The sequence below is a fragment of the Hemicordylus capensis genome, chromosome 2, assembly GCF_027244095.1.
Source record: "Hemicordylus capensis ecotype Gifberg chromosome 2, rHemCap1.1.pri, whole genome shotgun sequence".
Classification (NCBI taxonomy): domain Eukaryota; kingdom Metazoa; phylum Chordata; class Lepidosauria; order Squamata; family Cordylidae; genus Hemicordylus; species Hemicordylus capensis.
The window spans coordinates 35739747-35756686 of record NC_069658.1 but is presented as its reverse complement, the minus strand read 5'-3'; the positions used below and the strand labels follow the sequence as shown (position 1 = coordinate 35756686).

General features: G+C 41.8%; 1 protein-coding gene across 3 annotated transcripts in view; it reads left to right on the top strand.

Annotated features, from left to right (window-relative positions):
- The window catches only part of DHX29 (DExH-box helicase 29), a 67681-nt gene extending 52064 nt beyond the window's left edge, over window positions 1-15617 (top strand). For 2 of the 3 annotated variants that reach the window (XM_053297579.1, XM_053297580.1), the window contains 9 exons: window positions 235-363; window positions 770-845; window positions 1502-1726; window positions 3312-3448; window positions 8203-8296; window positions 9500-9787; window positions 12121-12252; window positions 13076-13172; window positions 14870-15617. In XM_053297579.1, the coding sequence (XP_053153554.1) occupies window positions 235-363; window positions 770-845; window positions 1502-1726; window positions 3312-3448; window positions 8203-8296; window positions 9500-9787; window positions 12121-12252; window positions 13076-13172; window positions 14870-14925 (1234 nt within the window). In that variant the 3' untranslated portion in view covers window positions 14926-15617. The remainder of the gene's footprint in view (window positions 1-234; window positions 364-769; window positions 846-1501; window positions 1727-3311; window positions 3449-8202; window positions 8297-9499; window positions 9788-12120; window positions 12253-13075; window positions 13173-14869) is intronic. The other variant, XR_008316512.1, reaches the window with a different exon arrangement.
- Window positions 15618-16940: the final 1323 nt, after the last annotated feature.

Sequence of the window (16940 nt, the reverse complement as noted above, 5' to 3'; positions counted from 1 at the left end):
CAGTGTGTGCACATATGCATTCAGAGTGGGGCCTTCCTGATTCAACCTGAGTGGGATATAAGATTAATTGAGCGGACATCAAAAAACTTGTGTGCAAGTGCACATGCGCATGACTTGGAACACTGGTGGTGGGTACAAAATTTGGTTCCAGATCCAGTGCTTAAGTTTAAAATTAGATTTGTTTAGCTTGTGCTGGGCTTTATTACCCGAATTTCTGTTAATACATTTTTCCAGGTACCATGAAAGCAGTCAGATGAGCTCACTGGAGGAGACTTTTGTCAGTAAAGCTAGTGCACTACAACGTCAAGGAAGAGCCGGGCGTGTTAGGGATGGATTCTGCTTTCGAATGTACACCATAGACAGGTGAGACTATAACCGGCAAGATTTTGAGGCCAAGCCGATACTGTTGGGTTTCAATACAGAACCATCTGTTAAAGTTCTGCCTGCAAACATCTATTCTGATAGTTCATGTAGCTGTTTAATTACTACATATATCCCACTACAATAACATTTCCTTGCACAATACTTAAGTGAAAAGCAGCTCCCTTTAACCCTTCCATGGAATTCACAATAAGCATCAAAAAGCTGTCAGGAGAATCAACATAACCAAAACTAATGTGTTGCAAATATCTTATCTTGTGGTCTTTCCCAAAAGCCATGGTCAAGTTAACACTAACAGTTCCCCACATGGTCAATACTTATGTACTCCATCACATGGAAGAATTTAACAGCATGAACAATTGCTTAGTCTGTCTTGTGGTTTCTGCAGGTTTGAAAGTTTCCTAGAATATTCTGTGCCAGAAATATTACGGGTGCCATTGGAAGAACTATGCCTTCATATCATGGTATGATCTTTTTGTTTTAGTTACTCATACTTTCAACTTCCCAGAAAGACACAAGAAGCTGGTTTTGTTTACTGGCTCTTGGGATTTCTGAGGATCTGCAGGAAGTTATAGCTTCTTGGCAGATACCATAACTGTTTGTTAATATCTTAAAAAGCATCCACATGATCTTGTCAGGGGAGAGGTGAGAGAGAGCAACAGGCAATGATATAATTTAATATTTGCCATGAAGATTGACACAGCTAAAAGAAAATGAGTAATGAATGATTATGTCTGTGTACTTAGTAAAACAAAGTGAGTGAGATTTATATCCTGCCTGTCTCATTAGAACAGTCTGCTCACAAAAATTATTTATAACACACATACAATGTGAAAAGACTAAAGTGATAAGAAGAACTGGGAAATAAGATGGTTAGCACAATTGAGACAAGATGATCAGCACTTGAGCCAGGATTCCAACTGTAGGAATGAACAGGAAGGGGCAACCCCACAAAACACGCTCTCTATTGGAAGCTCCAGATCGATTCTCTTGAGTACTAATATTATAATCTGGTTGAGAATAATTTGGCAGAAGAAATCTATCTCCAGGGTTCTACTGCATTTATTGCTTACCTTTTTGTCAGATACAGTTATGTTTTCCTTACTTGATTCATCTGCAGAAATGTAATCTAGGCTGTCCCGAAGACTTCCTTTCCAAGGCCTTAGACCCGCCTCAGCCTCAAGTAGTTGGTAATGCCATGAACCTTCTACGGAAGATTGGGGCTTGTGAGTTGAGTGAGCCTAAGCTGACTCCTTTGGGCCAACACCTTGCAGCATTGCCAGTCAATGTAAAGATTGGTAAAATGCTTATATTTGGTGCTATTTTTGGCTGCTTGGATCCTGTGGTAAGTTGATAACTGTTATACTGTCCATCTAAACATCATTGTTTTATTGCAGTATTGATGTTTACAAAGTAAACATGGGGGATCTTTCTGTGTAGTAAAGGGTGGGGATACAAATAAATATGTTGCCACTTTACAACATTGTCTACTGAAGAATATGGTAGGTTGTTCGTTACTTTTATGTCTTGCCTTATTTTGGTGATGGAACTCAAGGTGGCTTACATGGGACTCCCAGGCAATTTTGCATCCACACATTGACCAGACTCACCCTGCTTAGCTTTAGCAAGGCAGCTGTATAATGTACCCTTGGACTATACCCTAAAATCCAGGGGAGGGGGCTGTTTCCTGCTTGATGTCTTATGATCTTTCAGCTGGCCACTTTTGAAAGCAGGATGCTGAATTAGTTGTTCTGTAGTCTGATTTAGCAAATCAGTTCTTTATGTACAATTATTCCATTTCAGTTTCCAAATCTGTCATAAATCTATAGTCATATATAACTTGCTCTATTGGCTTTAATTTTTCATTCCATGAAATTAGCATAAAATGCCTTTCTTCTTTTAACTGTTTTTAGATTTTAACTCTTTGTATCAAGAGATGATCCTAAGCACAGTGGCTGACATCCAGAGCATGCAGCAAGAGGCTGTGTCCTTCCCGAATCTTTCCAAGCAGCAGAGTGCAGAGGAAGAAAGGAGTGATTTTTTTCACTGCTCTCCCCTTAAGTGCTCTTAGCCTTGCAGAAATATTTTTAGATTGTGTGCCCTTTGGGGTCAGGGAACCATCTTCTTCTTTTATTTATTTTTCTATGTTAACCACTTTGAAAACATTTGTTGAAAAGTGGTATATAAATTTTTGAGGCTATTCCCACGATCGACGGAAAGCGGGCTAAGGGAGCTTAGCCTGCTTTCCATCGATCATGGGAAACACCAGGCGAACCCGGTGCTCCTAAGGCGGCTAGCCCACATAAAACACCCTCCCCTTAAATGAGGTTAATGGAGTGCTCATTTTGTTGCTTCTGTGTCGCCGTGGCACACTGTGACACATGAGTAGACCCCCAACAGGGAGGCTGCAAGCAGCCTCCTGGCCTCGGGGGGCCTCTCCAGGATGCCCCCCGCCAGTCGGCCCCCGATCCTTGCCACCTCTGCCGGCTCTGCGACGGTGCCAGCAGTCATGTGGGTGGCCTCCCAGGGCTCTGGGCAGGATCGTCTGTGGGTCTGAGTTTGCCGAGCCTGCTCTCCCTGCAGACCCGGCAGAAGCTCTTCTCACGGAGCTTCTTTGTTTTGTATCTGTCCGGAGGGTTGCACAACCCTCAGGGACACATTCCTGGAAAGCAAAGAACATTTGTGGAGACAGGGAAGAGTAGCAAAAAGGACTCCTCCTCCTCTCATGCACAGGCTCTGCTGCTTGGGAAGACTCTGGCTGACTTAAAAGCAGTCTCTCCTTGTAAGGCATCATCAGAATGGAACGAATTGTGTGTTAGAACCATATTATTGTAATGACTTTCTTAGAGGGTAAATATTTCATGTCATTTAGAGTGTGTGTGTTTAAACCTATCAAACATGATTTTATCATATTTTGCTATGATCTGCAGGCCACTCTTGCTGCTGTAATGACTGAAAAGTCTCCATTTACTACACCAATTGGAAGAAAAGATGAAGCTGATCTTGCAAAATCTTCCCTGGCATTGGCAAACTCAGACCATTTGACAATTTACAAGGCATATCTTGGGTAACTGAAGTATCTTTTCCTAAAACATTCCAACAGAGCAGTACTGTTTTAAAACAGAAATGTTTTCATTGTTGGTGAGTCAATACAGAACGTGTCACAAGTGCAGCTGCATCTTTTCAGCTAGGAAAATGTAGCAGATCTGGATTGAGATCCATAAGAATGGGTACTGTGCCTACGCAGGATCCTCGCAGTGGAATGCCGCAGCTCCTCGAGGCAACCGAGCCCCACCTCCACACCTACAGTGTGCTATTTAAAGGTGGGCCAAACACCATGTTCTTCAGTTCTTTCCCGACCGCTGCTGCGAACAGACCTCGTGCTGTCACCCCTTGTCGGTTAAGTTTCTTCTTGTGAGTTCACAATCTAAAAAAAAAGACTGTTTTATCATTTGTTTTTAGCTTGGATCAGCTTGACTACCAGGACGGTGCTACTGACTTCAGAACGGACAGAGCACTGTAGGTTTTTTTGGTAGAATACAGGAGGGGTTTACCATTGCCTCCTCCCGTGCAGTATGAGATGATGCCTTTCAGCATCTTCCTATATTGCTGCTGTCCAATATAGGTGTTTTCCATAGTCTGGGAAACATACCAGCAAGGCTTCGAACCAGCAACCTTCTGATTGTTAGTCGAGCATTTCCCTGCTGCACCACTTAAGGTGGCTCTATCTAACTAACTTGAAATCTAAGGGTTTAGCTAATGTTTCACTAAAGATCCATCTAGTAGCACTCTCATCTAAACAGCTGGGCTGCGATGGCAAGACTCTGTTCTCACACCCTGATAGCAGGGCTTTCCTAAAAGGCGTCATGAACTTGTATCCACCTATTTGAACTTCGGTGGAACAATGGAGCATATCTTTAGTTCTCTCGGCCTTAATGCAAAGCCCGTTCGAGCCATTAAATTATTTATTTTTCTATGTAAACCGCTTTGAGAACTTTGGTTGAGGGGCAGTATATAAATATCAGTAGTAGTAGTAAATTCTGCCTCCATCAAATTAGTGACTTTAAAAACTGCCTTCCTAATTGCCATAACAATGGCCAAACACACTAGTGAATTGACGGCTTTGCGGTTAGACTCACCACACACCAGGATTTATCCTGACAATGTGCTGATGCGTATGGATCCAGACTTTCTACCCAAAGTGGTGTCAGATTTCCACCTTAATCAAGATATCCATCCAACATTCTTCAGAGACCCTACAACACCTTTAAAGTGTGCAATGCATTATCTGCATGTCCGACGGGCTCTCTTTTATTACCTAGACCATACAAAAGACTAGAACCACCATACACCTTTTTGTTGCCTGTAAGGGCTCTACAAAAGGCTCCTGCATTTTGAGATAAAGAATGTCCTCCCGGCTAGTGGAACTCATTTTGCTGATTTATAAAGCTCAGAACGTTGATCCACCTGAGGCTATCAAAGCCCACTCCACTCGTGCCTATGCCTCGTCTGCTGCACACTTATCCAGTGTGACTTTTACGGACATTTGCAAAGCTGCAACATGGTCCTTGGAGTTACCATTCTCAAACATTACACCATGAAATCCAGTGAATGAATGAATGAACTTGCGCTCTGTGGCACAGGCAAGCTTCGGGAGAAGTGTTTTAAAGCAGGTGTTACAATAGCTGCTACTGCACTCTCCTCCAAAGGGAGCTAGCTACCCATTCTTATGGATCTCAACGGATCATGTTCTCACCTGTAACTTATGATCTGGTCATGATCCATTGACATCCATAAGACCCTCCCTAACCACCCCGCTGCAGTAGTGTTCCGCTGTGAGCATAAATGCAGCCACGTTTGTCTCTGGGTCATCTTGGAAAGACCATGTTACTCCCATATTGAAAGAGTTACACTGGCTGCCAATAAGTTTCTGGGCAAAATACAAGATGCTGGCTATAATCTATCAAGCCCTAAACAGCTTGGGCCAGCTTCTTCGTCATGAACCCCACCACCCATTGAGATCATCAGGAGAGGTCCGTCTGCAGTTGCCACTGGCTCGTCTGGTGGCTACTCAGGGACAGGCCTTCTCCACTGCTGCCCTGATGCTTTGGAACATGCTCACTGCTGAAATAAGAGCTTCCTCATCTCTGACAACTTTTAAAAAGTCTTTAAAGACACATCTGTTCACCTAGGCTTTTAATTAAATATTGTTTTAGAATTTTAAATTGTTGTAACGTTTTAACTTTTTCTTGTGTCATTTATTTTGTTTGAACTAATGTTTTAGCCTTTTCTGTTGTCATTTTTTTTTTTTTTTGCTTTGTTGTAAACTGCCCACAGACAAAAGTTTTGGGTGGCATGAAAATATGTTAGTTAAATAAATAAATAAAACAGAGTGTGCATGCAATTGGATTGTGATAGTGAGCTCACCAGGAGAGGATGACCGTCCTTATGGTGGCCATCCAAGAACTGAAGAACATGGTGTCTGGCCTATCTTTAAATAGCACATTGTAAGCATGGTGGAGGCAGGGCTCGGTCACCTCGAGGAGCTGCAGCGTTCCACCACGAAGATCCTGCACAGGCACAGTACCCATTCTTATGGATGTTAACGAATCACTTCCAGATCATAAGTTACAGGTGAGCAACCTGTTTTTCTACAATAACTGTGTGTACCACTCACCTCATCCTGCGGGTTTTAAGGACAGAAGAAAAGGAAGGGCTGGCAGTTGCCAAGAAACGGTGTTTAATTTCCCTGTGAGGGGAAGCTTTGCATTGTGGTCGCTATGCCCCCCTCTTTGTCTTCTAGAATTAAAGTCCACTCTCTTTGAAGACACTGGGACATTGTGTTTAATTAAAGAAGACGGAGAGAGTACCAAGACTGGAGAAATGCAGTGCTTCACTATGACAGTGAGGTCTGGATAGTTAAGCTGCGTTAGTGAGAGGAAACTTCCTCCTGATTAATTGTTTGCAGAATTGATAAATCCTCTTGAATGTTTTGTTTGTATTTACATTCTTATTTGTAAAGTATGGACTTAATGTGTTTATTTTAATTGCTTTTTGGGTTGGTTGTTTGGTCTTTCAGGAGTACTTCATTGTTCATTCGGCCGAACAGTATAGTGCTCCTTTTCTATATCATTTTCTTATATACGTAGAGCTAACAAGTGGGAAAGTATGTGTGTAGCATCTGAATGTATTATAATGTATAGAATGTTAAAAGTGTTTTCCATTATTTTCATCCAGTACTTTCATAAGTGAGTGGTTGCCATTCATTTCTGTGTGGGAAAGGAAAGTAATGCATTTGGGGACATGTTCTGCAGCATCATGTGGGTGGTTCTTGACTGCCTATGCTGCTGCAGCCATCTACAACACACACCCACATGTCACTGAACTGTCCACATGACACTGCAGGACATATCAGCCATTGTTGCGTTAAAGGTAAAAATCTGGTCTCCCACCCTGACATTAGATAGCCTAGTCTGCAATGACAGGGATCCCATAGAGCAGGCCTGTACAACATATGGCCTGCAGGCTGCACGCCTGGCAGTTGGGAAGAAACGCTGGGCCAAACAGCAGGTCCCAGAGTCACTGATATCTGCCGCTGCTGGGAGGGCAGGGGTAGAAGGACACACACGCACCCCCGCAGCCATCTCCTCGGCTGCACGGCAGCTGGAAGTGGAATAATTTTTTTAAAAAAGCATGGAGGTGCACAGCAGGGGAAGGCAAGCGGCAAGCAGCGCGAGGTACGGCACAGTGGGGTGGCTCTTTCCAGTTTCTTTTAAAACTTTCTCTCGCTCTCTCTCTCTCAAGCCAAGACTGCCCCATTTTGCAAGAGGTAGAAAGGAAGAACATTGCATTTTATTATGTATTCTGTACAGATTGTATTGTATTTATTTTATTAGAATTTTTAATTAAAATAAAATAAATTGAATTTAAATTAATCTTGGCCTGCCAGAACTTCAAAAGTTAAATCTTGATTAAATTCATTATAATTAATTTCACATTAATTTGATTTAATTGTTACTTTAATAATCAGCACCCTAAAAATTGACCTCTGCCTCCATGAGCCGTGTCATGGTCAGTTTCACTCCACCAGGTCATTTGAGTTGTGCATGCCTGCCATAGAGGGTCAACATGTATCTGATCCCTCAGAGGTCCTTGTGATATAGCAGCCCGATCTCCACCTACCCATTCCCCTTATCATGACAGATATTTTGATAGTCTCCACAAGGAGTATTTATTTATTAATTTGATCACCTGAATGTTGAGCCTCTTTGGAAGCAAATCTAAATTATTTCAACAGGACTTGTTTCCAAGTATATTATTTCTCCAAGTGGATTACATAGCAAAAGAAATGTGAAAAAATGATTCTCTGTCCCAGAGGGGCTCACAGTCTGAACAGAAACATAAGGGAGACACCAGCAACATCCACTAGAAAAGATGCTATCCTGGGGTGAATAAGGACAATTTCCCTCCTGCTAAACGATATATATATCTCAAAACACCACTTAAAAGATGCCTTTTTGCCCAGCTAGCAGGGGTCATGTACTAAGCACTTCTGTGCTGGGGCTATAGATCAACTTTTAAAAGTGATTTGGTATTTATGTACTGTTAAAATTGCTAACTTTCTGGCAGAACAGTTATGTACTGTTAAAATTGCTAACTTTCTGGCAGAACAGTGCTAATTACTACTTTGCGATTTGGCATGAGGTTATTGAAGGATTTTCTATCTTTTCTTTCACTATTTCTCGTGTTTCTATCATTGTGAGTTCTTATGATGTTAGAACAAATCTAACATCTTTCTGCTGCCCCCCCCCCTTTGTCTAGGTGGAAGAAAGCCCGTCATGAAGGAGGGTATCGTGCTGAAATGACTTACTGTAGGAGGAATTTCCTCAACAGAACTTCACTATTAACTCTGGAGGTACTATCAACAATTTATCCTGTATTTCAGTACAGGAAAACATGAAGTGTTCCTATCTAACCACAAAAATGAAGTAATACAGGCAAACCTTGCTATTCATGGACGTGCCATCCACAGTTCCACAGTCGGGCAATTGACACCCAACCTTGGCATAAACGAAAAGTTAATTTCCGCATATCCATGGGTGGCCAGAATCCATCTCAGAGGTCATTTCCGACCACCATTTTGTCAAACAGAGCCATTCTGTGGCACATTCAAAAAATAAAACATGTTTTTCTGATAGTTTTCATGGGGAAATAATGGATTTGGGACTGGGCGGGGGGCATTCCTGGACAGCTGGAGAGCCATGGAGCATGGTAAGGCACTTTATTTTGCTTTTTTCACCCTCTCCCCCAGTCTCCAAGAACCTAAGCACCCCCATTCCCATTGCCACAGTTCCCCAGTATCCACTGTTGTAGCAGAGAACAGAACCCTAACGGATAACAAGGTTCACCTGTAGTTCTTTTATTTTGTTTATACTTTGAACTTAAACCACTTGGAAATATGCACCATTGAAATAAATCAGATTACTTTGCTTTTCATGCAATTGCTGCAAAAAAGCTGGTGCTAAATCCATCTCCAGAATGGGAAAGTGCTCCTTCTGCCTGGAGAGTTTTGCCTGTCTTATTTGTTAGGGGACGCCCCATGTGCACACTCTGGATTGTTGTTAATAAGGATGATATTTGAGCCCAGCCAGGAAACTGTACTATTTCTGTTCTATGTAATTGTAATTTCCAGTCATGATGCAAAACAGTGAAACGTGGATACAGCTTATTATAAAATTGATTATGTTAGTTGAAGTGTTAATTTTTTTGTGCCAATACCATAAACCAGGAGTTCTCAAACTTGGGACCACAGATGATGATGGACTACAACTCCCTTCTTCTCCAGCCATAGTGACCAAAGGCTGGGGTTGATGGGAGTTGTAGTCCAACAATATCTGGGGACCAACATGTGAAAACCTCTGCAATACTTGGGAACTAAAATGAAATGTGTTTGTCACACCTTTACACAACTTATGAATTACATTTAGTATTTAATTAGAAGTGTGGGTTACTGAATAAATAGAGTTGTAGGTTGTTTCTGCGCTGGTGAGGTTTTTAGAAATCTGGTGTTGAGTAGAGAATGAATGGTTAAACTATTACTTTTCAAATCCTATTTCAGGATGTAAAACAGGAGCTAATGAAGGTGGTACGGGCAGCAGGCTTTGCGGCCCCCTCAGGTCATCAAGGAGGAACACACTCGCTTTCTCTGCAAGAAATGGTCCTCCTTAAAGCTGTGCTGACTGCAGGGCTGTACGACAATGTTGGGAAGATAATGTATGCCAAGTCTGTGGATATTACAGAGAAGTTGGCATGCATGGTAGAGACTGCTCAGGGCAAAGCACAAGTACACCCTTCTTCCGTGAACAGAGATCTGCAGATCTATGGCTGGCTGCTATATCAAGAGAAGGTAAGCTCTTGTAACATCCTACCAAGCAGAAGGAATGAGGTATAGATCTTAAGCTTGGCGTCTTGTCATGCTGTGAAAATCCCTGCTTTAAGGCTTGGATCTACTCGTGTTATTTCATTTATTTATCATCTTAAGGACCCCCATGGCCTCTGGTTTCTCTTCTGTCCCATATGCTGCTTAAGACTTATGTTAATGAAATCTTCATGCTTAGATTTATTTGGTTGAAGTGTGCATACTCCTGTCACAACAATATGTGTGCCATACTATTAAATAATGGGGATGTGCATGAAATGATTCGTGTATATTCCAGGGGGCAGGGAGAGGTACCTTTTTTTAAAGGACGCAGGTAGATCCTACCTGCTCCTGTAGTGAGCCACTGCCACCCCATCATGGCACGGTTGTTCCTTACATCTAACTTGAAAGCAGCAGCCCTTTTTTAAACTGCTGCACCATGTCGATGGGATGCCGCTCCCAGCAGCCCTCTCGCAGCGTCAGCACACAGTAGCATGCTGACCATGCAGATGGTGCCTGTGAATGCATTGACGCCATTTGCGTGCTAAAAGCTGCGCGAGGGCTGCCGGGAGCAGCATCCCATCGGCGTGGCAGTTTAAAGGGGACAGCAGCATGGCTGCTGCTTTCAAGTTAGATTTAAAGAACAGCAGCTCCGTGATAGGGTGGCAGCGGCTCACCGGAGGAGCAGGTAGGACCTGCCTGCCTCATTAAAGGCACCCCTCGCCCTGCGTCAAATTGTTTCAACTGCAGGAGGCCGAATCGTTTCAGCACCTCTTTGGTGAGGTGCAGAAACCTTTCAAGCACATCCCTATTAAATAATTCCTGTATCTACTTTCATTAATGTGTGTTAATTAATGAAAGACATTGATGTCTATTACAGTACTTAAAAGGACTAAAATAGTGTATCTGTTTGATGTACTTAGGAACTTTCTGAAAGCTTATCCAGGAAAAGTAATCTTTTTAGTTTTAAGGGAAAATTTGTTTTAATAGCAGCATAATATTAGCAGAAAATGTTGAGCATTTGAAAGATATGGCTACTGATGAGCCCAATCTAATCCAACCAGAGGTAGGCAATGTATAACTTTCAGGCCACATATGACTTGTCAAGATTTCTCCCACAGGATGATTGACCTTCTGTTTCAAATTGGTGAATTTATCTCTTTCTGACTTATAAAAATGCCTCTTGTCCCATAAATTATGGCTTGTATATTGCTTGTGCAAGAAGTTGCACAGCCATGCACAAAATTGCACCAGTGGACTCCACTTGTAGCCCTCTGAATGGTGGCCAAGGGCTGCCAACTTTTTACCAGAACACATGGCATTTTGTATGGTAGATACACGCCTTGGGGACTACCTCCGCACTTTGGAGAGGTCCCTGCTTCACTTCAGGACTTCGGAGAGGGGTTCTGCTTTGTTTCAGGCCACACTCCTCAGTCCCCTGAAGCTTTACTTTGGCTCCTTCCCCCTTAGAAGTATTTACAGGACCAGGCAAGAGACAAGCCACGTTCCTGTATTATTTATTATTTATTTATTTAAAATATTTATACCCCGCCCCTCTAGCGCAATACTGCTCGGGGCGGCTTACAACAATCAGATAGACACAGATACAAGTAATAAAATTAACTTTTTAAAAAGTCAGATTAAAAACAATTAGGTTCAAATTAAAACTGAAAATTATAAAAAGCGAAAGAACCTACCAGATATAACAAAATAATAATGATATTAAAAAGTCTCCTTAAAAAGGTGTGTTTTAAGATGTTTTTTTAAAAACACTGAGGGAGGGAGCATGGCGAAGCATGTATCTTTGCTTCTGGTGACGAGGGATCCGGCAGTATATTCTCTGGTTTGTGTTTAATGACTTTTATTTCTTTACTTACCCTGGCTTCCTGGGAATAATACAGATGCTTCTGGGAAATAGCTTTTTACTGAGGCTTGTAGCAATGGCTGCAGCCTCAGAAAAGACTACTAATCCCAGGTATACCTGCATCATTTCGATGACTCCAAGGAAAGTAAAGGGCGAGGGAGTAATTTTAAATACACACTTTGGAAGACACTGCTTGCTCGGTGACCTGTCTCCTTCCTGGTCCTGCAACAAGTCCTTTGGGGGGTGGGGGCTGAAGAAAAACTTCAGAGGACTGTTCAGTCCGGTTTGCTTCAACCAAATAGCATTTTGTTTCAGGCCAAAGCTGAATAGGCCCCAAAGCTTTGCACAGCCCTGTTTTGCGCAGCCCTAGTAACAAGGTTCCATGACACATTGCTGTATTAAAAAATGCTAACTTTGTAAAGTAACTGAATTGTTCTTGTTTGTGTTTTGGATGCAGATTAGGTATGCCAAGGTGTACTTGAAAGAGACTACTTTAATTTCCCCCTTTCCTATTTTGCTTTTTGGTGGTGACATAGAAGTTTTGCATCGTGAACGCCTCTTGTCTGTTGATGGCTGGATCCATTTTCAGGTATGTCTAGGTTCTGGTGGCTTATTTTATAATGAGGCTATTCACACAATGGAGGAAAACATTGTGAGAACCACCAACGGCAGCTAGCCCGCCAACGGTTCAACAGCAGCTAGCCCTCCAAAGTAGCCCTCCTCTTAAATGAGGTTAGTGGAACAAGCCATCCACTAACCCTGTTTTTCAGATCGTGAGTTGGTACAGCTCTGCGATGCGGCAACTCACGAGGAGACCCCCAACCGGGAGGCTATAGCAAGCCTCCTGGTGTTGGGGGGGCTCCCCAGAATGCCCCACACTGCTCATGCTGGGCATTTGGGGGTCTCCTTTTGTGGGCTGGGTGGCCCCTAATCCCCGTATCGTGTGGGCATCCAATGGATCATCTGCAGGGGGAGTGGGTCACGCCTGCTCTCCCCACAGAAGCCCTGTAGGCTCTCCACACTGTTCATGTGGAGAGCCTCAAAAAGTAGCCATGAGCTGGGGATGGGAACATTATCCTACATCATCTCCCTGTATTTTTATTCTGCTTTTTCATTCAGTGCCAAAGTACCTAAGCAACATTGCAGGAATCTCCTAGGCAAACATGCCTTAATAAAAGGCATAATGGTTTGGGTTTTTTAAGTCTTTATTGCATTTACTTTCAAAAAGCTATAGTGTAGTTAAAATGGGACATCCATTTTAATTAAATTTCTCCTGTTCAGGTCTCTAAAGTGTAAACAATTTCAGAATAGCAGAATTTGTCCTGGGGTGGGTGGGAGGGAGAAGGAGAGAGAGATGGATTTTAAATACTGAATTATAGTACTGTAAGATTTATTATTCCTGTTTTTTGCAGGCCCCTGTAAAAATAGCAGTCATTTTCAAACAGCTGAGAGCACTCATTGAGTCTGTTTTAAAGCAAAAACTTGAAAACCCTAAAATGCCACTTGAAGGTAATTTTTATCATTTCTAACATTACCCTGTAACTGTTGTATATAAAATGCATGGTATTATGTAAACCATATCAAATATCAGAACACTTGCATCGTTTTCCAGCATTCATCATATGGAGGATGCGGTTAACCCTGCTCTTCTAAGAAACAGAAGAGTTTTGCTTTGCATAGCACCCTTCTACATGCAACATTTCAAAAACAGAGAACCTCATTTAAAAAGGATGCTCGTTTAAAACTGACTCTAATGTAACTACATATTGACTTTGTCATTTATCATAACAAAGCTAACAACTTGGTATCCCTTCTCAGTGGAGCCTAGCTCATTGTATATTTTTACCCAGTCTCTTAACTGCTTATGTGAATATGCATCCCAATGAATAAGTGTTCTCTCACACATCCAAAATTCAAATATACTTAAACTATGCAACACACATGCACTAGATACATGGAATATTTTAAGCTAGACAACATTGTAATAACTTCAGAAAACAAGGCCTCTCTTCAGTTTATTTTCATTTGTATTCAACAGGGTGATGTGTACAAATTCCTTGGCACGATCTCTAAATCTTATTCAAATTTTGTTTGGGGACAAAGGCTGAAAGGGAGTTTGGACACCAAAATGCAGGAACATTGCTGGCATCAGTCACTATAGATTATTTACCTCATACTACCTTAGCCAGACCTCAGTTCTCTGAAAATGGTGGGACAGAGGTAGCATTTGGTGACTGATACTAAAAGTATTGGTAGTATAAGCATGATTGCTCTCAGTAGCATGGTAAATCCTAATTTTTTAGATACAAGAGTGATTCACAGGAGCACTTTACGGGTTATTAAACCATAACACAAGAAGCAGACTCATTATCCATGATCCCTGTCCTCAGTTGTGTGAAAAACTCATAATTGGAGAAGTCTCAGGTAAATAACTAAAAAACATCAGTTACTTTTTTTTCTCAACGCCAGAAAGGATTAATTTAACTTTCTGATCATTTCCAACCAATTATTTTGTGCATTACTTTTAGTAGGCAGGCTGCCTACTAGAAGTAATTCATGAGATTAGCAGTTTTTATTATTTTATTATTTACATTTTATATCCCACTCTTCCTCCAAGGAGCCCAGAGCAGTGTACTACATACTTAAGTTTCTCCTCACAACAACCCTGTGAAGTAGGTTAGGCTGAGAGAGAAGTGAATGGCCCAGAGTCACCCAGCTAGTATCATAGGAACATAGGAAACTGCCATATACTGAGTCAGACCTTGGTCTATCTAGCTCAGTATTGTCTTCACAGACTGGCAGCGGCTTCTCCAAGGTTGCAGGCAGGAATCTCTCTCAGCCCTATCTTGGAGAAGCCAGGGAGGGAACTTGAAACCTTATGCTCTTCCCAGAGCAGCTTCATCCCCTGCGGGGAATATCTTGCAGTGCTCACACATCAAGTCTCCCATTCAGATGCAACCAGGGCAGACCCTGCTTAGCTATGGCGACAAGTCATGCTTGCTACCACAAGACCAGCTCTCACCCCATGGCTGAATGGGGTGTTGAACGCGGGTCTCCCCAGTCCTAGTCCAGCACTCTAACCACTACACCATGCTGGCTCTTTTGAAAGTTTTGGAAAAATAGTATGGTGCTTCTTATTTGAGAGAAGAAATAAAGCTGGTGTTAAAGTTATTTGGCACTTAACTATTGTTGTTCTGTCCTCCTAGATGACAAGATTTTGAACATCATCAAAGAACTGATAAAAACAGAAAACACTATCTGAAACCAAAATTTGACAGCAACTACAGAGCCACAATAATTGGAAAATTAAAAATTATACCTAAATAAAGAACACCCATGTGCAAAAGGAGTGTTACACCAACCATCATGTGGAAACTGCTTGAACTTTATATACAAGTATATTTTCTATGCCAATTTCAATAATGAATAGCAAAGTATTGTAAAGTTCACAATAAATTTTGGTGCCATTTGCTGAAAACTGAAGAATGAAAGCAACTCAGATGGTTTCAATATGAAAATGATAATTTCATACTTTATTTTAGCTTAATGCTTATCTTGATGTAGATCTCAATAACAGAGTTTGAATCTATGGAATTGTGTTTAGATGTGTTTAGAAAGACACAATCAAGGAGAAGTGAAATTTTTTTACTTGTCAACATGTTTTTTGTTTTTTTAAACATTACATTATCATCTATAATGAAATTGGTTTATTCCTGCATCATGGTAATTTTAAGCAATACATTTTAAGAAAGTGCTGTTTGATTTATTACTCCTGAGATACATTTAAGAGAGCAAACTACGTTATCAGAAGCTGTTTAGCTTTGAAGTGACATTAATACTATGGAACCCATCCTCTTTTGAATTGAAGTCCTACACCTGAACAGAATATGTACCAAGTATTGGGAGAGATGTTCAGTCTTTTAAAAATAAATATTTAATATTGTGCATCAAGAAGTTTAAAACTGTTTTTCTCCTTTGGAAGAAAGGATTCAGTGTGGAAAACCAGACAAGCTTCTAAAAAGACTGCATGCTACAGAAAAGCTTGAGGCATGAGACTGTATTGCTTCATTTGTTGGAGCATTTATAATGTATGAACTGGTCCTGTGAAGAAACTCTTTAGTAATTCCTACACAAAGAACAAGCATATCTAACACACACTGGAAAAACAAACTGAAGACACTCTTATTATTCTTCACCTGAAGCATTCAAAAGCTCTGAGTCAAAATCTAGACTAATGTTTGTCAATCACCAGTCCATGAACCAGTATTGGTCCCTGGCACATAGCGAGCTGGTCCACATCAGTTTAGGAAGGTAGCCAGCTGGTCCCTTGCATCAAAAAGATAGAACTGCTGATCGAGAGAGTCCTGTAGGCACCCAGAAGTGCTTGCATACACACTTTGGATTAGTCTGTCCATCCCAGCTGTGCCCCACCATCACAGCAGCAGAAATTGATTTTTGAAATTGTCCTAGGGTTCAGAAGTGGATAATCAAGTGAAACAGTTGGTGTTACAGAAGAGCTCCTCAAGAGGCCTGCTGGGCAGGCAAACTTGCTGTACAACACTGAAGTCCTAAGAAGTTATTTTGAATTTCATTCTATTATAGATTTTAAACCCAGGATTTTTTTCTTATACATATTGAGCCTCTTCTCATGATCTGTCAGAAGGGCTCCGGAGCAGTCTGTGGCAAGAGCAGGTTACACTTACCCTCGCCACAGATTAGCAGTGCTGCGTCCTTGTGTGGGCAGATCGCCCACCCAGACAAGGACCTTCTCCTGCCAGTAGTTCTGAGGGTCAGGGTGCCGGGACGTGTTGCCCCACCCCCCAGAGCTCCAATAACGCACTGCATGAGTGCATGATGCATTACTGGGATCTCCACCCCACCCCACCCCAAGTCTGCCAGCCGCGGCTGACAGACAATTGCCAAAGCAGGCTTAGGAGAACGCTCACTCTCCTAACCCTGTTTTGAGGGGTGGCTTCCAAAGTGGGTTTGCTGGCTTGTTGCCTCCAGGATCAGGCCCGATCCCACCAGTTCGCATGTGCATGCAAAACTGGGCTGGGCTTCCTCAGCCCAGTTTCCACACGCATGTGAATAGCCTCTATATTTCCCATTCTAAGCATATCTTTGTTTTTCACTAATATGACTCCCCTTTCTTCTTCAACCATACTGTAGAAGTTGTAGGAACTGTGTTCTGTCTTCAGATACCAGTCCTGAAAACTATAATCCAACTAAATAAAAGCACAAAACTCCAATCTAGCTGAATTTTATAAAAGTATTATT